Below are 18,910 nucleotides of genomic sequence, written 5' to 3'. Positions count from 1 at the left end.
TTTCGATGAGTGTGATTTTATTTTAATAATATCATGGTACAATATAATTTCAAATAATTTTCATTCAGTGTAAGAATCGCTTTTATTTCAAGATGGCACTTGAATATCAATTATTCAATCAGAGATGATTGGGATTTGTTTTGTTTAAAAGGCTGGAAAGACATGATGAAAAGGCCAGAGAATAAGAACTGAATTGATGGAGAGAAACAGAAATATGGATCAAGAGGAAAATAATGAAAGATAGAGAAAATTAACAATCAATTTGATTTTGAAAAAATTAAAACATTAGTAAAATTAGTACAGTTATATGGTCTTATCTTTTTACAGGGACTAGGAAGTGAGGCAAATTGAAAAGCCTTTTGGTTTGTCAGTGCTAAGTCACAGGTAACAAAGCTGATGATACATTTCTTGATAATAATATTAATAAATCAAATTTAATTATAAAACAATCAAAAGGCACCGAAAACTTATTAAAATGAAGACTTTAAATTTTGATTTGAGAGCGTCATGAAACTTTTTAAAGGTTGTCATCTGATGCAGCTTGAATGCTTTCATTTTGATTCCATATTATCAACGAGATAAATTTGAACTGGACGCTTGAGAGGCTGATCTAGTTACTGTGCTTATGGGTGCTGATGAGGCGTCATCACTAAGAGGTGGGCAAGCTGAGTCCATGTTTGAGAAAAGAGGGAAAACTTTGAGAATAGGAACAGAACTGAGAACTAAATTAACAGCATCCAATCTAGATAATTCTTGAAGTTTAGCAACCAAAACTGATATGGTACAAGAAGGATTGCGACAACATTCATCTAAAACTCTCCATGTAGGACTGATTGCTGTATTATTACCAGGATCTAGTTTGGGTAATTTATCAGTTAGACCTAATTTAATTCCGAGCATACACCAATCTTTACCCATGGATTCAGGTGGATCAAGCAAAGCACAAAGACGCTGTTTAGTAACCACTGGAAGATTGTTAATATGTAATTCCCCAACTAGTGTTGGATTCAAAGAGACAGGACCAAATGCTGTTGCCGCTGAAGATCCAGAGGAAGAGTTTGAATTAATTGTAGGTAAGATAACTGATGATGATATTATTGATGTTGTCATTGGTAATTGATAAAATTGAGGTTGAAAAAGATGGTGAGATGGAGATGATGATTTTATTGATGACGATGATGGTGGGACGGTTGGAATACAAGTTCCAGAAGTTTGATTGAGTCTAAGCTCAAACTCATAGGAATCTCGTGATTTGGCAAAAGCTAGATTAGTGGCTAAAGTTGTAGGTGCGCTATTGGTTGATGTTGTGGTTGCTGTTGATGGTGAATCCATATCAAAATTGAGATTATTACAGCCGAAGCTAATAACATCAGCTAATCTCTCCCCAACACCAGTGCATCGACCAGTTTCGGAGGATGGTGATACCGATGAAGAACAAGAAGAGGAAACTGAAGATATTAATGATGTTGTTAAGACTGAGGATTCAGTTAATGATAAAGATTCTTCCAGAGGACGAGAAGATCTTAGGGCAACGTCAATTAATTGTGAAGGAGAATAGGTTAAAGGGTGAAGCTTATGTTTGGCCAGTTCAGTAGGACTCATGTAATGTCGGTGGATGAGAAGCGCTGGAGCCATAGAACCGATCGAAGATTCAATGAGTGATAAAAGGTCATAAAAAAAGTGGAAAGCATCTAAAGGTTTGGATCGAGGACCAACAACTCTTAATTCAATGGCTTCGTATTGCAAAGAGCAGGAAAGTATGGCGGGCATAAGGGTTGCTGTTAAAGGTCCAAAATGTAATTTAACTGTATTACAAAATTGTTCCAATTTCAAGGAATTATCGATATCATTATTCTCTTGGACCAAAGATCGTAAAATTGTTTGAAGTCGAGGGAATAGGCAGGTTAATAAAGTGCCAGATGGAGTATCAGGATCACATTGTAATCGGATTCCAGCCATCAGAGTATTATTTGGATTATTAGATTCTAATCCCTCCGCTGGTGGCCCAGGTGAACTCGAATTAATGTGATGATCACGATGATGATGATGTTCCTCCAGTGAATCAGCAATTAGTAAAGGACTTTCAGGCCTTTCTTGCTTAATAAAATAAGGGAATTCATATTCGATGTTTTTATGTTCACCTAGTAAAATAAAAAAATAGATTATTATTAATTTGTCGATAAATAAACAAATTGATTTGACAAATTACCTTTACTCATAAAGTCTCCTTCAGAATCACATTGAGTGCATAAAGATAGACTCTCTAATACTTGAAGTAAATCTAGAGCGTCCATTGACGGGAAAAGATCTTGAATCTCATCAACAGTGTACCTTCCTGAAATTGGACTTTTCAATATTTGATCTTCACAAAGAAGATTGCCGATAACGGTAGATGTTAACCATTTGGGACATAGAACAATAAGATCTTGATCATTTTTTGATTTGAGGTAAAATATTTCTCCAATGGAGACAAGTTGACGGACGATTTGATTAACATGTTCCTCTCCTGTAAGAGGATTGATCTGTTCACGAATCATGGAAACTAATTGATTATATGTTAAAATGGGGAAATTTGATAGTGCTTTTCGCCAATGATTTAAGGCACTCATAACTGATTCTAAAAGGCCGCTTGAAGGTGGCAATATTTCTAAAATTTTGTTCTTGACAATGGACAAGTAATTTTTAAATTGTTTCATGGCTTGGGAGCCAACAGCATGAGAATCCATGATGAGAACTTGATCGTGAATATCGAAAATGTTTGAAAATTTTTCCATGACAACTTGGTAAACAGTGGCTACTTCTCGATTCACATAATCGGTTGGGGACGAAGCTGTAGATGAACAATTGTTAGCTGCTGGATAGGCATGGAAATTTGGCCGAGAGGGTAACAGATCAGCATGTGTTGCAATCAAGATAACTTTGGCTGGAAATTGGCTTTTACCTCCAAAAGCTAAAGGCTCTACAACGGGGAGACGACTTTGCAAGAAATGAAGCCAATACAGGACTTGGTTCATTTGAATATCAAGTCGATCACAGGCACGAAATAATATGGCATGGACACAATTGGTTTCTGCAAGAAAATGATCATAAATTTGGAGATAGCTTTCACAGCCTGAAAAGTCCCAAACACTAAGATCACCGACTCCAGAAGGGGAAATGGTTGAAACATCTATTCCTCGAGTAGAGTTTTCATGATGTAGGCTACTACAAAATTCAAATGACCCATGGAAATGACCATTAATTCCATTAGCTGCACCAATGCTGCCATGAGTTGAGTGTTTACCATTACCATAAGCGATTGAAGAAGTAGCGATGCTACTGGTACTACTGCCAATACCACTGGTGGCAGAACTACTTGAGCCATTACTACTTGATCCAGCAGAAGAGGATGAAGATGAAGTAGCAGTGGTTGGAGTTAGAGGAGGTGATGCATCAAGACTAGACTTAGAAGATGACATTGAGTTTTTGCTTAAAACTGAACGTTTACCAATACTTGGAAGTGAGGCAACCACTGCTGAAGCTGCAACTGTTGTTACACCACGAGAGGAGCGGCGAAACCAGCTTGAAAAATAGCCACATTTCAACGATTCAACTAAAGTTGTCTTGCCAACTCCTGAGTGACCTAGAAGCTTAAGTTTAACACGAGTTAAAGGTTCACCGGAGGGCATCAATGACTGAATATAGTCTGATCGAATGGTTTCGTTTTTAATTGACACCAGTAGGTCAGCAATATCCTTGTATCCTTGAGCCAGAGCAGAGATTTCAGCAGTTATTCCATCACGATTCTTTTGATCAATCGTACATGATGTTAAACATAAAGTACGGACTATTTCAATGTGACCATTTTTAGCAGCCAAATGAATAGGATAGAGTCCAGATTTGTTGCAAACATTGACCGAGCAATTGAGTGAACATAAAGATTGACAAACAGAGAGGAGACCTTCTCGAGCAACAATATGGATTGCCCTTTCTCCAATGGAATCAGCGATCTCAAAATTAGCTCCTCCATTGATCAACATCAACGCCACAACGATATGATGACGACGTAAAGACAAATGAAGAGCAGTGCATCCATTCTGTAGACAGAATACAAGTAAATTTGAAAATTAGCATATTAATAACAAATAAAAACAATGAGTTTAAATGAATAAAATAGGTTGATAGTTTGAAAAATAACGAATGAATTCGTGGTGCAGTCTAAATAAAGCATATTTTTGGAATTATTAACTGGATGTTAAGTCATCAAAGTCAAATTGATTGAAAACACAAAAAGATTGGTGAAGATTCCCTAGAAATTGGTTTGCAAATCTCTTCATTTCAATCAAAGTGAATTATTCATTGCCTTTTCTGTCAAAATTTCAGCATTGACCTTGCGATTGAATCCTTTAGTAAAAAGATTCAATCAAAATTGAAAAAATTTTATTCTATATTGCTTCAGATGCAATGAGTTGAACAAATGAAATTGAAAAAGTTCCTGATAATGATGTTAATCTTGATTATGTGAAAGTAAGAAAAGATTTTCACTCTGACAAGCTTGAAAGTTATTTAAGAAGCATTTAAAATCAATTAAGGACGATTTGACGAAATATTTCAGGATTCATGAGATTAAGAAGATGGCGTAAATCTTTATACTTAATGATCATAATGATGATGACTATATGTAAAGGTGGCAGACAATTGGTGAAGATTGATTTTATTTAATCATTGAAATATTAGGCTCTCATGGGTGTAACTAAGAGTCGGAGAAGAAAAGTAAATTAAATCTGAGCTGATTGATGAGAAAAATGAAATCGATAAGTTGATTGCTAATTCTATGACCGATTTCTTTTTCATCGCCAACACCATTGTCTTTTCACTCATTTCATCTGTATCAATCATGAATTACTACTCAAAAAGGTAGATGAAACAAGTTATGTGTTTCATCTCTCCATTGTCCATCATTTAATCGTGACGATTGGGTGAAAAGTCATCTTTTACTGTTTTAGCTATGAGAAAGTATCCATAATGTATAATAAGAATTTTGAAGAGTCTATTGATAATAGACTGGAGGTAATTAAACTTAGCCATGGCTTTAGGGAAGGAAATAGAGTTGAGTCAACTTATAATAAGGTTAATCAAGCTTAAAATCTAATTAAATTAGTTAATGATCACCCATCATTTGATTAGTATAGTACCATTCAATCACCTCAAGTGAAGAAAAGTGAAAAATTTCAATTTATAGTGAGAAAGTGAATAGTCAGCATAAATTATCGTCAATTCGATAAATTGAAGTGAATAAAGACGAAGCAAGTAATTATGAAGAAAAGGACATTGACCGAAGCTTTAAAATGATTGACCATTGCTTGGATGGCTCTGCCATACTTCAAAATTGCAATTATTGTTTAAATAAACTATCTAATGAACTTCGTATATCAAAAGAGTGGCGTAATTAAAAGAAAACATTAACACAAACAGTTCAATTTAACTAGCAGTTTATAGCTTATATCAAAGCTTCTTTGCAAACACGTATACGGTGAGGTAATTGTTTGCTATTGTGGTGGTCATCAGCTTCGGATTTTTTTCTATCAATTGTTGAATAAGTGCATATTTTGATTGATGGACAGTAACAATCTATGTTGTAACTTTACAATTGTAAATGAGTTTCAGGCTCTAAATTGGTGTAACTTTCTACCAGGTTCACTATTGTTTGACAGATTAGACATGGTTTCACCTCACAAAAAAACAATCAAATCCAAATAATCCACATTTCAAGAATAATGAATTAAGATGGTTAAATGGCGATTGTTATAAACTAACCTTATCGAGAAGATTCAAATCAACTCCAATCTCAAGTAAACAACGGACACTTTCAATGTGACCTCGAGCAGCAGCACAATGTAGAGCAGTTTCATCCTCCTAATGACAGGTCAAAATCATCAACATCAGGGTTATCATTGTGATCAGCGCCAATTTTAGGTCCAAATTGAATTGTTAACGAGTGATGAAAAAAGAAAGACAAATACATTAGAATTAACATTTAGAATCAAGCATCTTCACTATAATCATGAAGGAATGGACACTAATTAAGGTAAACTCTAGTTGTAACGTTCATAGGGAATAACTGGAGATTACTGTTATAATAAAACAGAAGTTTTAAACTTACCTTATTTTTAACATTTGCGTGGGCCCCAACTTCACCTAGAACATGAACGATTCTGGGAAATCCATGCCAAACCGCAATATGGAGAGCAGTTTCGCCATGCTGATAAAAGAGAGAATAAAAAATGTCGTTAAAACATGAGAAATTGGTCAAAAAGGTTTATGTTAAAAAAGATAAAGAAAATGAAATGAAAAAACAGACAAATAATGAACGAATGATGAATAAGAGTTTAAACGTTGGTAACAAAAAAAGTGAAATTGCTTTCATTGGCGGCCATTAAAAGGAGAAGGATTATTTTTCTTATCTTTTCATCGCGCTCTTTTATTTTCAGTTGCAATTTTCCCTCGTTTTTACATAACATATTTTTCTTTGTTGGTTAACAATTGATCTCAATTTCTTTCTGATTTCATATTCATCTTGAACTTAATCACCAATTCAGTTAACCATCAACTTTTTTTGCAAATGGTGCCTCCTAACTTTCAACAGTTAACCGTTTTCTTCTCTTGTTAATCAGGCTAAACATCCATCTTATACACAACAATGAATATATGTTAACTCATCAAGATGTAAGTTTTCTTGTATACACTGGTTATGAATTGAGCTGATTTCTGGGTGAGTGTATATTGGAGATGAAGCAGGAGCGTTCATGTCCGAGATTGCAACAATTATGATGAAGATGAATTATCATGAATAAAAATTGACTTGAGGAAGCCAGATTATGCCATTAATAAGAGGAAAAAACTTGTACCCAATCATCAAAATTTCAACAATAATCAGTCAAGTTTTTGTTGTGGTTATTTCATGATGTTTATCAAGTTAATTATTTTTGCTCTGATTGTTCGGTATCCATTTGCAAACTTGGCTTTTTCGAGCATTTAGATGAGCAAAATAAGTTATTAATTACTGCCCCAGGTAGTTGATGATTACTGTTTTCATGTGGTATTAGGATCAATTTGCTGTTTACTTTCGGATTATAATAACAAGCTAATAATGTATATGTCAATCACTACATAATCACGAATGTTAACCTGTTAATAAAGCAAGATGAAACCTTAATTGCCAAATTAGAGGCAAGGATCGTCCTAAAGGTAAGAAATATAATAATTTTTTGTCATTTCTCGTTCAACCCAACCTTTTTAATAATCTATTTTAAGGTTTTATTTGAGACAAAAACCTTGTTTTGATCCAATTAAATTAAATAGATTTATTTATTGTCTTAGTTGTCTGTCTTTATGCATTTCTCTCTCACAAGAAAGTCGTTTTATTGACTCCAATCTAAACGATATTGCCGCAATATCCCTAAATGGCGGATTTATAACCCCATCTTCCTAAAATGTTAACCTTTATTTATTCCAACTAAATCATTTTTCTTCTTACAGACTTTCAAATTGCTCAAACATTATCTACATTTGTCTGCTCTTAATTATGAATAATGATTGTGATCTGACTACAGCTGGCAAAACAACACGATAATGATGAAGTTTAAACAGCGATGGTTCAAGTCAAGCCAACTAATCAAACCGTTCAACACATCATTCTCCATGGTTCAGCTAGCTTACTCATGAAAAACTCTTCTGTATCCCGGAAACCTGATACTTTCAAAGTGGAGTCATCATTTTTCAACTATTCTAAAAATTGACAGTCAACAGCACACACACAAAAAAGATGCCAGTAACATTTCAACTTGAAGATACGATAAAAGATGAAAACACGCAGCAATCACTTCATAGAATAAATGTTGATTCCTGGATTCCACTGTTCATCATCTTGCAAAAACCTTGAGCTTGCCATTGTTTACCAGATTCACCATTCTTAAAAGAATGTCTTAAATTAGAGGCGAACGATCAAAAGAAAAGAAATACAAAATACTAAATAGAGACAAAATAAGAATGGACTTCAGAACCAGCCCATTCGCTACAAGCTGAAGGATTCATGTAGCGAAAGATAAAGGTGAAAAAAGGATCGCAAGGAAACGTAATAAAGGACAGTCATGAAGATGTTATGATAACTATAAGAAAAGCAGGAAAAATTGTCCTTTCAATGGTTTAACAAAAGTTAAACTTACATCGTCCGCCACATTAACGTTTGCACCACATTTGCATAACTGTTCAATAGCATCGGCGTGTCCGTAACGTGCAGCTACATGGACTGCAGTCTCGCCAGCCTGGTCAAGAAAATAGAAGAAAACCATAAAATTAGCTCACCTCTACCATCATCTTATACAAAATCATACTCTACAAGTACTATATCCAACAAAGCATATTATTTCAGAATACAATTTTATCAATAACATCAAGAAGAATTGAGCTAAAACAATTTATAATTTTATATTCTCTATTGTCCTTTATCCTATCATTTCACTGAAAGCACGTTCAAAAAATTACTTTTGTTTCGTTATCTTTTGATATGCAGATAATTCACGATAAATCATTTTTGGTTCATCATTAAATGGCTTACCTTATTTTTACTATCAACATTCAATCCCTTCTCATAAAGATAACGGATAACCTGTGTGTGTCCTTGCCTTGCTGCCCAATAAATAGCACTGTCACCATGCTGTTGAATCAAGAAATCAAAACAAATTCCGTTAAAGTATACAACATTGACATCTTTACGAAAACTTATGACAAATTCAACTTACATTATCGACTAGTGTGAAGTCAGCACCTTTTTTGATTAAAAGTTTGAGGATTTCCAATTGTCCCAAACCAGCCGCAATATGAACTACCGTTTCTCCATGCTAATTGTTTAAAGATGCAAGCAAACATAATTAAACGATGTGTTTCCAATCGAGAATAAGTAAAAAAATTGATAGAGTAAATGCTTTTAATTACTGTAAGATATTTCAATGTATTTTGAAATGCAAATCACATTTACAAGTAGCTTCGCCAGAGATAATTGCCATTTTCCAGAGGTAGCACCCAAAGGTCAGGGTTAATTGTTGAAAATTATAGTCTGATGTTAATTTTGTTAAATACAATGAAGAGAAAATGAAATGAAATTTTCACAACGATTAACATCAACAGACAATTAAACAGTTAACCTTGTCCATTCAATGCAATTCCTTCTTTAAATGAAAACTATCTCTGCCTTTCCTTGTGATTAACTTAACCTTCAACAATCTAATTATCCATCCTAAAACAGAATAATATTTTCTACTTGAGACATTATTAGTGTCAAATATATAAAAATATTCCCGTTTTCAACTAAAATTTTACTCTTTTTTTGCAATTTAAATTATAGAAACCGCTACTAACCGTATTCGCCTGGTTTATATCAATCTTGGACATGTTAACAAGCTCTTGGAGTCCATTGAGATTACCTTCTTCAACGGCACCAAACAGCGCTGCCAGAACAAAGTTTTCATCTTGCTGTTGAAATTGAAACAAAAATAAATCAAAAAGGATACCAGATTAATATCGTAAATACAATTCACAAAATTTACTTCTTTTGTTTTGCTTCGTACAATTCAGTTGATTCAATTGCAATCATATCTCTTTAGAGTAAATCAACAGTAAGCTGGAAAGGGTCAAGCAAACGGAAAACAATTTCAAAGCCTTTTGAATCAGCAATAATACAAACAGTAACAATTAACACGATTATCATAATCATAAGCGAAACAAACTTGGTGAAGTTCATTGTTAACAATTTAATTCAATTTCAAGCAAAGCGAAGAAAGTTTTTTTTTGTTCATTTTCATTCATTTTAAATGGTGATTGTACGATTTGGAGCTTCTTTTTATTCCCAAAATGAACAAAAACAATTCTCTTTTCATTTAAAATTCTGTTATTCTTAATGATCTTCATTTTTTTATCTTTTTAGGTGTTGATGAACAGTAACCCACCACCAACAACTTGAAATTATTAACATCACAAAACGTAATATTTTCAACAACAATGGTTTTAGGTCAGCCAAATGTTCATCTTACTGGAATCAATTTGGTCCAATAAGTTAATGAATATCTATTAATTCATAAATTGTGGGAAAAGGTGCAAAAATGAACCCAAATTTGAAACGGATTACATAAGCAAATGGATCATGTTGGCAGGTTTGTCAAAAGACACTTAACACCATCATAAATGGTATAAAGAATCGAGGAAAATATCATTATTTTCGTGTTAATCAACGGAAAGAAAGGCGATAAGCAAAGATGAAAAACCGCAAAATATTTACAATTACTTATTGGAGAGATTGGATTAAATTCAAAGTAATAACAAGCTAAAGAAATGCAGCAAACTCGCAACTCTAATTGCAGTCAAATTTACAGTTTAAATTATCAAATTATCATCATCACTAGCACCATATAATGAAAACAATGGAACCCGAAAACATCATTATTACGTATTCCTTTCAAATGAAGCCTTTACATCATTCAAAGTGAACCCATCTTCATCGTCATTATGACTGACCAATTATAATAATAACACACATCAAAGTCATAAGTGTGTGGCGATTTGTTAACATTAATGCGTTGGAGGACAGTGATTAAGAAGATAATATAATTGGTGTTCTGTAAACTATAATTAAAGCCTATTGAACTTTCATAACAACGAGGTTAAAAGTTATCTCACGATGAAGTATTCAGATGAAGATGAACAAGAGTGAAAAAAAACATTGATAATCAACAATCTGAGCAATTGTAAGGAGGCTAAAGACCACGAGGATGAAAAAAAACAAACGATTCAAGAGGTTTCAACATTCAACATTTAACCTGTAAACGGTTTCTTGATTACAATTGGACAGTCAAGCTTGAAACCCAAAATTTGGTTAAATGTCGCCCAACCTGGACCAATTACAACCAAAATAACTTGCCTCCGAGGTGACTTTACTTACAAGAAAGTGAATCTCATCAAGTTCATTAAAAATCGCAATATTTAAAATTTATAAATAGCTCAGGAAAAGGTCATCAAAACTAGTATCAAAATTTTTCATCAAAATTAGCAAAAAGTTACATTTAAATTGCCTGTAAAACCCTATTATCAGGTCACTTAAAGCTCAAATTTTTCAGGCGTTTCAACTTTACTTTCTCAAGAGAAATGTACTTTATTATCCAGAAAGTATTAATTCATGAATTTTTGTATATTTATAAATGATACCATTTAAATGTTCATTTTGTGTAGGCTGACAAAGTAAACTATGGTTTTTTGCTGATAAATTGCTTCAACGTTTCAGGTAAAGTATCATTTTTTTCAACAATATTTGAATATAATTTGGTTCAGAAAAAAGATCAATTCACGAATTTATCGTAACCTTTAATTTTTATTTTATTTTCCCGTTTATTTTCATTCTCAAGCAGACATAATTTCAATTCTGGTGTTGGTATGAAGAGGATAAAGGCAATTCTCAGATTCTCAAGAATATAAAGCATTTCTCTTGATCATCAATTATAATAATTGTAAGTTTAAAAGATTCTCATCGTCAAAACTGAACCATTATTAACATTACTATTGTTTTCACTTCCGAAGTACACAAGGAATTCCTATTCACGGAATCAGAAAAAAAGAGGATGAAATTGGAACAGGTTCAACTGATGGAAACAATGAAATACATTCGCAACTGACACTGAAAACGATAAATCTAAATTAATTAGCAAATTGAAAGATGGATCCATGGAAAAGCATGTAAAGTTTGAGCAATTGGCACACCTAATAACAGATTCATTGTAAAAAATATTCATTTCATCCTTCAAACAGATGCATGTTCAATGGATCCATGTCTGTCAACACCCAAAACCCTGTTTTTTCAACAAAAAAAACCAAAAGAAAGGAACAGAAATTTTCCTTTTGAAGGTAATAATGTTAAAAAAAGGTTTATAATAATTTGATTGCTATTTTATTTGTACAATAATAATCCTAATGATGTATTGAATTGTTGAATACAAGGAAATGTACATTTACCAATAGCTTGAACCTTTAGTTCAACAGGTAATTGAAAAAATAATATTTTAAAACCAGTATTTTTGTCTTGTTTTGTCTCATTTACAATCAACTAATTTAATTTGTCTTTTAATTATCCTTTTAGTCTTTCAAGCAGAACAATTTAACCTCTCGTCAGTTTACTTAATAACATGCATCCTAAAAACAACACAAATTACACTTAAATTACATGTAAAACACCATTATTGCAATTTAATTTAATTTTTCTGCTTCAATTTGGTCTGTTAACCTTCAAATAATACCTTTAATCTGGTTCCAGCTTTATCGACTAAGGAAATTCAATTTGAGATTATTGGATAATTTAATGATGGATTCAGTTTTAATGGAATTGGCCGCTGTTGGAAGTGACAATCAAAGTTAATCAGTTGATTCATTTAATTTACTAATTGCTGCAATTGCTGAGCAAAGCACAGACAACAAGCCTGATAGATCAACAATTTCACATCGCTTATGGATCAGTCTAACATGGATCTTGCAAGAAAGCCAAAAGCTAAACCAAAAGCTAAATATAACGATTTACAGAAAACAATTTAGACATTCCAAGATAATTAACTGTAAAGATGTAAATCAGTGATCAATTGATGTTAACTTGGAGCAAACTATAAACCAATCTTAATCTGAAAAACGGTTTAACCCAAAATCATTCAATTACGGTTTACAATATTTTGCTGAAACAACAGCTTTTTTCATTCACGATTCTGGTAATAGATTGTTTCAATTGGTGGTTTTGAGGTTATTCATTATCAATAATTAACAATTATGAATAACCATGATCTTCATCAAAGATAATCATCAAGAGAACAACAAAAAAGATGAAAAGAAGGGCTAAAAATGGCAAAATTTCATTGACGTTTCGCTTCAAGTTTATCTGATGGCAATATTTCAGTGATTTGATGAAGAGAAGGAAGCAATTTGAGCTGACAATTTATGGTAACAATTAACATTGCAAGATAAATTGTCATTAAACAATTGAAACTTTTGCTTTCAAAGGTTAACCAAACAAGTAAAGCATGAAATTTTGTTTCACTGTTTAACCTTAAATAGAGGGACAAAAAAAGGTCACTGACTTGGGTTCTAAATCATATTGTATCATATTGTAACCCTTTAAATAGTAAATGAAACAATCATAATAATCATTATTATTATCATTTCAATTAAAAGTAAATTCAATGAGATGGAAGTGAAATTTGAAGAAATCAAAGGAAAGTTTCAGTTAGCAAATCAACTTTTTGATTTGGATGATTAAGTTTTTGATTAAAAAACCTTTTCCACTTTACTTTCTCATGATAAGTCTGAGTTATTATTTCAACCTCTAACTGTTATTAATTTACTAAAATAACTTGCCAGCTGATTTTCACCATTTAGTTTCATTGTTTTCCTCACAATCTCTTGTCCATCTCAACCTTCTTGTACCATTTAATTGCAATTGTTTCTTCAAATTCAATTGTTTAATATAATTTTGGATTAAATTTCGTTTCTCTTTTCCAAACACTTTTAGAATCAAAATGGCAAGACAATTAACAATTCATCGAATCAGCAAACTGATAGATTTACATGAACATAGTCACAGGTTCATTAAACCTTCGTATTTATCTAGGAATAACAGTTATCTGTTTACGGAAAGATGAACACATTGTAAAGACTGATTACCTGGAAACACTTAACTCAATGATAACTATCAAAGCTTCTTAATGTTGGCAATGTTGGAACTGTTCATTTTGGCAACAATTAGAAAGGTGAAATTACTCAACAAGTCATGATAATTATGATGATGATTAAACAAGAAGGTAATTCATCATCAATCGTTCAACAATGTTAATACATTAGGATTCTTGTTTGACCATAAACATCACGAATTAGCCATTTAACCAATCAACAAGAATTCATTTGATACAAAGTTTATTCAACGATTTGATGGAAAAAAAATGTTTCACATGGAAGTCGGAAGTTGACAAGCAGAGGAAGTTGAACCCAAATCAAAGCTGATTAGTGAACAGTTGAAAGGTTGGAAAAAAAGAGATCGACATTTGACGGATTTCGGTAGGAAATGAAGTTCACCAAGTTTTTACCCCAAGAAACACGAAAGGGTACAAAAGGAGGAAAGGCCAAAATTGATGTGTGTTATGATTGATCAGGAGTGGGTGAAGGCAGGAGATAATTCAGTGAAGATGAAGGGATGGAAAAGCGGAAGAAGGTCGAGTTAACACGTTGAGGTGATCAAGATAATCATTAGCTGTGTTTAGTGTTGTGTTAATTTAGTTGAGAAAACATTTTTCATTCAAATAAGACAATGGATTAAGGTTGACAAAATTGAACAACCAAATGAGTTGAGAAAATTTTGCCTTTTTTTTGCTCATCTCATTTGTTTTATTGTAACTGTGTGAAAACATTTCATGATGTTACCTTGGAATGAGAATGAAAAACGAAATGAACATTTCATGCATTTCAAAGTTGATCTTCTTTATGATTAACTTTGGGTTAACTTGGTCTCACCATGAAGACTAACATTTTGTCTTCAACAGTATAATTGAAATTACACTTAAGGTAAACATTTAAATGATTGTTTCACCTTTTATTTTCACAGATTAAGTTGAATGATTGGTGAAAGAAACCAGTAAATTGAGATAGTTTATTAGATTAATCATGAGACAAATGAATGATCTCAATTGATGGTTAAAGAAGGTTAAACAAAGCATCAGATTGTTAGCTAATCAAGTATTTAAATTGACCAAGAATAGAGATTACAATTGGATAATTGTATTAAAATAAGATCAAAATGAACTTTCAACTTGGGAAACCTTTTCATTGATTTCAAGTCTTTCAACCTAAAATGGATTAACTAAAATTAAAGGTTCCACTTTAACCAACAAAACCAACAATTATTCAGGGGTTCAATGGACAATTCAACCTAAAGAGTTAACAAATTGCTCGGATTGGAAACGATTGGCAGATGATTGAATCTTTGTTGTGACTAACCATCAATCAAACACAGGATTGGCTTTACCTGAAAGGCGCTTAGGTGATCTAAGATTTCTTGATTTTCAAAAACAAACCTTGAAATAATCGGGAAACACAGAAACACAATTACTTGATAAACCACTTTTGAACCAGACTTGGAAACCAGAAAATCAAATGAAATGGGAAAATATTAAGAAATTAAAGGAAAGTGAAATTGCGATTGAATCAAAGACTATTTTCATCGGTATATTTGTAATTAAGGGACAGAAAGTGATCAAAACTGGTTGTCAAGGAAAGGTGAATCATTACCGTTATTATTTCAATCAGGTTTCCATCAACTATCAGATTTAACTAAACAAATAAGGTCACCAAACATGATTTGGTTTACTGAGTTAGTCAATGGAAAAGATTAATCATTCAAAATAACTGTAATTGTAATCATGATAATTGGTAAAAAATTTTCAACATTTGCATCATTCAATATTAAACCATTTTCCCATATCAATCATTCAATGTAATTATTAAATTGTATAAACCATTAAATATAACGGCAGGCTTGAAATTACAGACAAAAATATAAAACGTTTTTACCAGTTTTTATGTCTTCAGCAATACATTTGACCTGGTCAATCGTTTTTTGCTGTGATTTACAGATTTTGACTTTTTTTTTATTTCCAATCAATTTAACAATCTTTTAATCAATTAACCAATTCTTGTTTTTCACTTGATTAACTAATGATCATCATTTAATGATTGATTGAGGGAAAAAAGACGATTTCTAATAATACAATGTAAAAACACTATCAGTTATACCCTCAAGTGGCTTAACATTGAATTGGTATTTGGTTGTCGTTTGAATCACAATTGTCTAATAATTAGTTAACTTCAATTTGATTGTTATGATAATTCAAAGCAATCAGCTATTGATAATGATTTGAATTGCAATACCAATTTCTTGACAATAAGTAGGCCTCTTCATTTCATTGAGTTAACCTTTCCAATTAATTGCTAGTTAATTTCAAAGGTGATTTAAGTTTAAGAAGATTTAGAAAGACCCAATTAATGGTTGACCAATCTAGCAGTTAATTAAAACTGACCATAAACTGTGAAGCAAATTGTCGACAGTCGACAGTAAAACTGTAAAAGTCAGCCTTTTGAAAATATATTCATTCGGTTGTTGAATTATCAGGTAAAATGTACGATTAGACTTAATTGCCAGTGATAAGTTACGATTAAACTGATATGAGATTCAACCGTCTTTTTGGGTAAACAAAGCCAGTTGGATAATAGTCTGACATTGTGAATGTAAGTCTATCCTAAGAAGATATATTTTACCAGTAAATTTGATCTGTTGAGTTATGATTGCAATTTACAAGGTTGATGAATATGATCAAGTGTTGATTGTTGTAAAATAATTACAATCAAATTACATACCAATGTTGATACAACTGTAAAATCAGAGTCATCATTTGTAGTCTCTTGATCAAAATAAACTGTATCCTCATTGGTTAAACTGTCTCGTGAAATATTTGAATGTTTATCCATTTGGTTGTTGATTGTAAAGATGATTTACACCATTAATAACAATTAAAGTAACAATTATTCCTCATTTGGCACAGAAATTGAAATTGAAATAAACAAACGATTCAAGAAACATAGAGGTTCATGAAAACAGAAGCAACATTTTGGTTTATACTGTATCTACAGATACGGAAAGCATGGAAAGCACAAAATTGTTGAAAGCAAATAACATTTAAACGATATTTAGCAATCAATTGAAATCATGATATCAACAGGATGAATGATTCAAATGGTTATCGAGATGTTAATGAAAAAAAAGTGTGATGATAAGGTTGATAAGTTGATCGGTTAAAAATGGGTTTTGGTTAAAATGGGTTTTAAGTGGATGTAAACATAGCAAGCTTATGGGACATTTGTAGTGTTGACTGAAATTGAAAAGTGGAAACTAAAAGTTGCAAAAAGGACAGTGAAGATGATGATGATGATGGTTATGAAATGTTCAACTGAGAAATGAAGGAAAATGATAAACAGGATTGGGAGGGAGAAAGGGAGAAAGACAGAGAGTAGTTAGTGAGAGGATAGAGAGATGGAAGAGAGATGGAAGAGAGAAAGGGAGACTTTTTTGTAAGGTTGACCTGAATGTGTAAGAGTGAATCTATTGAGATTTATCTTGAAGTTGAATACAATTTGGAGTAAAAATGTATTAAATCATCGACAAAGTAATCAAGTAAATCATGTAAAATGATGAGAATCATGGATAATTAAAATTAATTTGTAATCGATAAGGTAATCAATATTAATGGCGAGTAAAAGACAAGTCAAGGTTTACAAGAAGCAGTTTAATGTAAAACTCAACTTGGTTCCAGTATTGGAGGGACACACAATTTGGACAGTTAATTGATTACAGTAACATGTTAAATCCTACTGTAAGTAGGCAAGATGAAGAGGAGACCTTTTTTTAGTATAAATGGACATTCTTGTCTTTCCTTGAAAAGTGAGCATTTTTACCAGTTATTTTAGGTATTTTTGGGTTAGACAAGAAGCAAAATAAGAAGCAATGTTTAACGTCTTAAACCAGAGAGAGTGAGGTTGACTCGTTGTGAGGTAATCTGGTGAAAATGGTAAAAACAGGTTTCAAATTGAAACTGTTGGTTGAATCATCGGCTACAAAAGTACAGCCAATCGTACTGATAATGATGTTCACTGATTCATCATTGCTTGAGATGTTTGCTTTTGTTTTGATTCTCCTTTTTTTCTGGTATTCTTGAGTTACTAATGGTAGAGCTTTGGTTACATAGTAACCCAAATGGTCCAATTGCCTTTTCATTGGGTTACCAGGGTGATAACATTATGATAATGTTTATTATAATCAATAACAGATTAAGACCAGCAAGAAAAACCAGATTCAATGCAATGCCTAGTGACCCTAATAACCTTAATTTAGTGTCACTTGATTGTGATCAGGTTAAATTGATTTAAAATACAGTAACGAGGTAAAAATGGTTAAATTGTTTTCACTTTTCTTTACATTTCAATTGTTCCAATATTTGGTTAACTAATTGCCACAATCACTAATTGTCACTAATTGTTTACAAGACAAGGTTACTGATGAATATGTTAATCTAATTCTTGGGTCAGTAAATGTCCAACTTGACAAACCTGTCAATGATAAACTCAACATTTTTATATTTTTGAAGCCCAAATTTGTTTGTCATGAAACAATCAAAAGTAATATTTTACAATTTAAATCAAAGGATAAATACATTTGATCCAGATTAAATTGTTAATCTAAATTGATGAAGACTAAAAGCAATCATTTCTCCTGTTATTACCATCAACTGATTCACTCCAGGATTAAGTATAATCATAAATCGTTAGAAAGGTTTCTTTTTTTATTGATCATCATTTAAAAGTTAACCATTGAAATCAATCAAAATATTGATAATTTAACATCACAACCAAACCGGTGAATTGATTGAACCGTATTAAATGACAAAAAGTGTAATAGTTGACTCTAATTCAAGCTGACAATTTTCATTACCGACATCTTTGCTTCTCACTGGATAACCGTTAATGTGACAAATTTCAAATTTAAATGCTATTGATGGTAACGATCATCATTATGATGGAGACCAAAATTAACGGTTTATAAAGTTATCATAAAGGTGAATCTGGTTGTGTACAATTGTGATCAAGACACAATCTATTTGGTAATCTTAAAGGCGTACAATTTTTGCGGTTAACTGAAAATTAATCAACAATCCATATCACCATGAATTAGTAAATGTTGATCAGTACCGATTTGTAGGTAAATGGTAAAACCAATAACCTAATCCATTAAATGACAATTTACCGA

The 18,910-nt window shown here is 32.2% G+C and overlaps 1 protein-coding gene and 1 long non-coding RNA gene across 6 annotated transcripts in view; one reads left to right on the top strand and one right to left on the bottom strand.

Annotated features, from left to right (window-relative positions):
- The window catches only part of LOC107361778 (death-associated protein kinase 1), a 39,856-nt gene continuing 20,946 nt past the window's right edge, over nucleotides 1-18,910 (bottom strand). For 4 of the 5 annotated variants that reach the window (XM_015928681.3, XM_015928680.3, XM_015928683.3 and 1 more), the window contains 8 exons: nucleotides 9,397-9,510; nucleotides 8,781-8,879; nucleotides 8,597-8,695; nucleotides 8,205-8,303; nucleotides 6,143-6,241; nucleotides 5,797-5,895; nucleotides 2,210-4,076; nucleotides 1-2,141 (listed from right to left, as the gene is read on the bottom strand). In XM_015928681.3, the coding sequence (XP_015784167.1) occupies nucleotides 571-2,141; nucleotides 2,210-4,076; nucleotides 5,797-5,895; nucleotides 6,143-6,241; nucleotides 8,205-8,303; nucleotides 8,597-8,695; nucleotides 8,781-8,879; nucleotides 9,397-9,510 (4,047 nt within the window). In that variant the 3' untranslated portion in view covers nucleotides 1-570. Of the gene's footprint in view, nucleotides 2,142-2,209; nucleotides 4,077-5,796; nucleotides 5,896-6,142; nucleotides 6,242-8,204; nucleotides 8,304-8,596; nucleotides 8,696-8,780; nucleotides 8,880-9,396; nucleotides 9,511-16,467; nucleotides 17,614-18,910 lie in introns of those variants that run through there. The other variant, XM_015928685.3, reaches the window with a different exon arrangement.
- LOC112538833 (uncharacterized) lies at nucleotides 11,221-12,095 on the top strand. The gene is made up of 3 exons (XR_016200868.1): nucleotides 11,221-11,311; nucleotides 11,436-11,534; nucleotides 11,605-12,095. It is a non-coding gene; the product is annotated as an uncharacterized LOC112538833 (long non-coding RNA).

This window comes from Tetranychus urticae, chromosome 1, assembly GCF_039701765.1.
Source record: "Tetranychus urticae isolate SD_2017Ah chromosome 1, NJAU_TeUrti_SD_1.0, whole genome shotgun sequence".
In the NCBI taxonomy this organism is placed as follows: Eukaryota; Metazoa; Arthropoda; class Arachnida; order Trombidiformes; family Tetranychidae; genus Tetranychus; species Tetranychus urticae.
This window is presented reverse-complemented; position numbering and strand designations above follow the sequence as displayed.